The 5,672-nt window shown below is 45.7% G+C and overlaps 1 protein-coding gene across 1 annotated transcript in view; it reads left to right on the top strand.

Annotated features, from left to right (window-relative positions):
* Positions 1–995: 995 nt before the first annotated feature.
* Ckap2l (cytoskeleton associated protein 2 like) overlaps positions 996–5,672 on the top strand; it is a 27,528-nt gene continuing 22,851 nt past the window's right edge. Inside the window, exons 1-3 of the mRNA XM_021193782.2 lie at positions 996–1,077; positions 1,785–1,851; positions 4,408–4,459. Coding sequence (XP_021049441.1) covers positions 1,041–1,077; positions 1,785–1,851; positions 4,408–4,459 — 156 coding nt within the window. The 5' untranslated portion in view covers positions 996–1,040. The remainder of the gene's footprint in view (positions 1,078–1,784; positions 1,852–4,407; positions 4,460–5,672) is intronic.

Below are 5,672 nucleotides of genomic sequence, written 5' to 3'. Positions count from 1 at the left end.
GTTGTTCTTTAAATTTTCTCACTATTAGGAAATCGTTGTTCTTTTTTAAAACTCTTCTCACCCTAGCCCCTTTCTCTTCCCACCATAACATCCTTCTCCAATAAGTATCTTTTATGAGATTTGCTGCCTCATATGGCTTTCTCCTGGGAAGAAGCCAAGAAGCAACTGATAGAGGAAGGGAGGAAGCAAAGAAGTAGAGCGGGGCAGAGGCTCCAGAGCTTCTGAGCTGAGCTGGGGATACCCTCCCCTGGGAACTGCACCGCCTCAGCTGACGAGGCTTCCTCTCAAAGCTGTGCAGTTTCTGGGTTCTGATGTCTCCGGGTGTCCTTCCACAGGAATACCTTCTCCCCTCAGAGCTGTGTGGTTTCTGGGTTTCCGAGTCTCAGGATGCCTTTCCAAGGGGACACTGTCCCACCTCAGAGCTGTGTGGCTCCTGGGCTCCTGTGTCTTAGGATGCCCTTTCCCTTGAGACGCTTTTGACAGATGGCGCCATTTTGACAACTCCCGCGAGCTGCTCAGGGACTACACGGAGTTACGTCTTTTAAAGTTGTTTCTGTCAGGTATTCGGTTACGAGAATGAGAACAATAACTGATATGGACCATGTCCATTTGGCATACTATTATTTGCAGCCAATGCCAGCCTAACTGATAGCACAGAGACTGAGGCTCCGGCTTGTTTCGCCCCGTTTGTTTCACTGTCACAACCGTCCATAACCCAAATTTGGCTACAATAAGAGCCGCTCCTCGGCCGGCCAGTGGTCAGCTCCGGCCTCACCCCCCAGCTCCCACCTCAGAGGCACCGCTGCGGAAGTGACCCAACCACAGGGCGGGCCTTCTTAGAAACTCTCCAATCGCAGAGCCTCGGGGGAGGTCCCCAGTGGGAATCGCCAAGTGGCCCTTTCCTGTTGTCCCGCCCTCTCTGCCTTTCTATTGGCGAATTTCAAAGTCGCGGAAGCCAATAGGAGCGTCCAGACGGGCGCCCGGTTCTGGTCCCAGAACAAGGCGCGCCCTTTGAAGAAAGAAACTGTCGCGGTAGAGTCATGGTGGGGCCCGGCCCCGCTGCCAGCGCAGCCGCGGGTAAGTGTGATCCGCAGCCTCCAGTAGCTGCCAGGCCTCCCCAGCCTGCTTCAGTCTCCCCCGAGCTCAGATAGGTTAAGGACGCTGGACCGGGGTCACAGCGAGGAGCGGCGCGCTCCGTCGCCGCAGGGGGACACCCCTGCATGGCCAGAACTTTGACAGCAGTCAGGTGGCCGGTTCGGCCCCAGTTCGAGTCTCTGTAGGTTCACTGATAAAATGTGCGCTGTCTGGAGGGTTGATTGATACACTGTGGGCTGAGGCTTAAGGATGCTGTGAACCTGGGGACCTGGAGCCCTTTCTACCTCTCCAGTATGCTCCTACTCCCGTGTCACCTTCGAGACGCACACTCTGTCCTCACTTATGGGCCTGTCGTTCTGCGCACAGTCCTAGGCACACAATTTGTAACTCAAGGGTTAAAAAAAAATTCTTGATTCCTAATCCTGGCTTTGCTGCACACTAGTGGGCGAATTTAAGCCTGTCACTTCACCTGAGTTTCAAACAGCCAAATACCTCCTAGGATTGATGGTTAGTGTAAACAGCTTAGTAAAGAGCTTGCCACCAAGCCGATACCGTTGGTGTTGAAAGCAAGCATTAACAGGACTGGTGAGTTTATCGAAGCCAAAATAGTTCCAGGGAAGTATCATATTTAAAGATATAAAAGGTTTTCTGTAACGTTTCCGGTGTTTGTTCGTGTCCCTGTTTTACAGAAGAACGGTGGCAGAAGCTCCAGGAGTACCTGGCAGCCAAGGGAAAGCTAAAGGACCCCAACACCAAGTGAGTTTACCTTCCCATAGTTATGCTGGCTTTGTTGCCCTGGTTGCTAATAGCAATGAATGGACCAGCCCTTCTGTTTCCAGTCTGTTTGACTTACATCATGGTGATCCTGTAATAACAAAAGGAGCGTTTCAATCCAGACATGATAATAATTAAAAAAAAACAAAAACAAAAAACCAGCAACCCCTAGGCAGTGCTGTCTGTTGGCAGAGATTTAAGCTTTCTTTTTTTTCCTAACAGTCTCCAAAGGAAGGAAGGCTCTACACTACACTGTTACCCACGTCTCTGGAAGCTCTTCTGGTTCCTTTCTCCTGGGAAAGTTGGTTCCCAGCAGAGCAGTTTTTGATCAAGGAGCTGGAGGGCATTTCTGTGGTGTATGCTTACCAAGACAGGAGAGCTGGTTATGGTCAGTCCGCAATAGTGGCACATCAGCGCACTCCCAACTTGTCCTTTGGTGTTCTCTTGGCTATCTTTGAGGTGGACAGAACAGAACCACTTTACCCTTTGCTTTCAGCATTGTACCATCTTGTCCTGTTATTTCTCTCTCTTGCTTAGCATGGGTGTATTTGCCTCCCACTTGAGCGGCTCAGTTGGTGTGTGTGTGCCAGAGGGGGATGTTGGGTGCCTTGCTGTAACGCTCTCCACCTTATTCCCATAAGACTGGATTGCTCACTGAACCCAAAGCTCACTTAGGTTAAGCAGGCTAGCCAGCACTCACTCTCCCGTGATCCACTCATCCCTGTCCCCTAGCGCCTAGGGTTGGAGGGATACTCACCGAGCCTGATTTACTGTGGATGCTGGAGATCTTCCTAGCCCAGGTCATTTTACCTTGGGTTTTTCCTCACCTCTACTTCTTGGATTAAATTTACCAAAATTGTTTTCTCAACAAAGGTTCATTTAGTACCTATAATGTCTCTCTCTCTCTTTCCTCCCTCTGTGTCTCCTTCTCACTCCTCTTCTTCCTTCCTCTCTTCCTCCCCTCCCCCGTCCTGTGACTGGAACTCAGGACCTGTCACATGCTAGACAACAAGCACTCTGCCACTGACCTACATTCCCCAAGCCTGTCAGTCACTCCTAATGCATAAAGATAAAGGACTTACTAAGCTAGAGACGTGCCTGTCCTCTCATGCCTTATCTCTTCCAAGTCTCTGTCAGTCCTGGGTTCTGGTCCATGGAGATGGAATCCTTCTAAACTGAGCCCTCTTCTATCTTTCCTTTTGTTTCAGTAGCTAGATTTCAATTTCAGATTGCATCCTCATAGGTACCAGAATCCCCAGATGTTCCATGAAATACAATAGTGTTTACATGTAACCTATGCATATCCTTTTTATTATTGTTACTGGATATTTTATTTATTTACATTTCAAATATTATCNCCTTTCCTGATTCCCGCCCCCCCCCCTCCTCCAGAAACTCCCTATCCCATCTCTCCTCCTCCTGCTTCTATGAGGGTGTGCCACCCACCCACTCCTGCCTCCCTGCCTTCTCATTCCCCTACACTGGGACATCAAGCCTTCATGGGACCAAGGTCCTCTCCTCCCGTTGATGCCCGACAAGTTCATCCTCTGCTACATATATGGCTGGAACCATGTGTCCCTCCATGTGTACTCCTTGGTTGGTGGTTTAGACCCTTTGAGCTCTGGTTGGTTGATATTGTTGTTCTTCCTATGGTGTTGTAAACCCCCTCAACTCCTTCAGTCCTTTTTCTAAGTCCTCCATTGGGGACCCCATGATCAGTTCAATGGTTGGCTGCGAGCATCTACCTCTGTATATGTCAGGCTTTGGCAGAACCTCTCAGGAAACAGCTACATCAGGCTTCTGTCAGCATATGCATATCCTTTTACAAACTTGAAATCATCTCTAAGCTACTTATGATTCTCAGTACAATGTAAATGCCATGGAAATAGTCTGGTTTAGAGAATAAGGAAGAAAATCTACATGTTCAGTATGAATGCAGTTTTATTTTTCATTTATATCTATATTTAATTTTTAATATTTAAAGTATTTATATTGTTATTATATAAATATTTAAATTAAATACTTTTATTTTATTTCTATTTCTTTATCAAATGGTTAAAATTCTAAGTGTGATACCCATGATCTAGAGAGTTGTTTATATGCAGCCCCCTCCACGTCTGAAAAACACTGAAGGTACACACAGCAAAGAAGGAAGCTTCTTAACAAAGCAGTCTGCTGTCTTCTCGCTCATGCCTGGCCCTCAGTATTCAGGAGCTGACGCTTAAATAAGGCTGCCGCTATGAAGAGGCCATATACATTTCATTTAGATTGGAATGCTACAGTTGTGCCTAGGGTAGACCCCCAAAAAAGTCACAAAAGGAATTGGTCAGAGCGGCTGCGCTCATGGGGAGGGGACCATAGGGCTGAGGGAGGAACAGTAAGGATATTTCTTATTAAATAAGAATTTTTATTTTCTTTTTTGCCCTATATAAAAAGTCTGTTGGTTTAAAATCCTAATCCTAATGTTTTAACACTATTCTTTCCAGGATTTCCTGATTCTTCTATACCAAGGATTGATTTTATTTTTATCTTTCATAGGCCTTATCTAAAAGCCAAGAATATCTGCCCCAAACCACCATCTTCTAAATATGTAAGTAAACAGCCCTATATTCTATGATTTAACATTCAAACCAGAATGCTTTAAGAATAAAATAAAATGCTGGACCAAGAAGCCTAAATCAAAACTATCGGGGGTTGGGGAGGAACTATCTGGTGAGACCCAAAGACCTAGGATACTCCTCCTAGAAAAAATAAGCATTACCGTTATTATTACTGTTGTGCCCATTTATATATGAGAAGTGGGATTCAAAGAGATTAAGTCCTTGGCCTAGTTATACAACCAGAAAGAGTCAAGTCCTATCTCATTCTAGTAATAAATTATGTTGAGTACATGGGCCACTTAAAGAATATACCGGCTTTTGAGAAATTAATCTGGAGTTTTAAGCCATCAATGAAATAGACATTAATATTTTTCCCAGCCCTATAATGGCCCCTGTACCATTGTATCATTGCTGTTTTTTGCTTACATCTTTTCTACTGAGAGTCCTCAAAATCATCCTCTAGCACAGAGCCTTCTCTTGTCAACCTTGAATAAATCTCTCTTGAGCCAAGCCCTCCTTATACCCTTTGTGAATTCTCTTCCTGCAGATGTCCAGAGTGAGGGAAAGTAAATGTACCCTAAAGCAATTATTCCTGCTTGCTTTAATTTCTTTTCAACATGATCCGACAGTCCTGAGGTGGTTTAAAAAGGATTAGGAGTCAGAAACTGACGTTCTAACCTTAACCGAGGTCTGACGCCCTCCCTGCCTTGCCTGGATAGCTCACTTTGCCTTCTAGGTGAAGGAGTTGAATTTCTCTCTAAAGTCCCCTCCCTCCCCCACCCCTGCCCTCCGTCTACTGTCCTATTCTAAGTATAGTACAGCTTTTCTCTCTCACTGGAAGGCTTTAAACTGAATGACCAGTTCTACCACTTGTAATACTTTAGTCAGGTCAGGCTGATGCAAAATCAAGATATGAAAAATGTCAAGAAAACATTTGCAAGTCACATATCTTCTGAGGATCTAGTGCCCAGGATATGTGTATGACTCTTACAGTTCAAACAATTAAAGACAAATGACTCAGTTTTGAAATGGGCAGAGTCTAAATAGACATTTCTCCAATTTTCTGAGGAACCGCCAGACTGATTTCCAGAGTGGTTGTACAAGCTTGCAATTCCACCAGCAATGGAGGAGTGTTCCTCTTTCTCCACAACCTCGCCAGCATCTGCTGTCACCTGAATTTTTAATCTTAGCCATTCTGACTGG

Source organism: Mus pahari, chromosome 3, assembly GCF_900095145.1.
Source record: "Mus pahari chromosome 3, PAHARI_EIJ_v1.1, whole genome shotgun sequence".
NCBI classification, from domain to species: Eukaryota; Metazoa; Chordata; class Mammalia; order Rodentia; family Muridae; genus Mus; species Mus pahari.
Note: the sequence above shows the minus strand (reverse complement) of the source record. Positions and strands in the feature narration are given on the sequence as shown.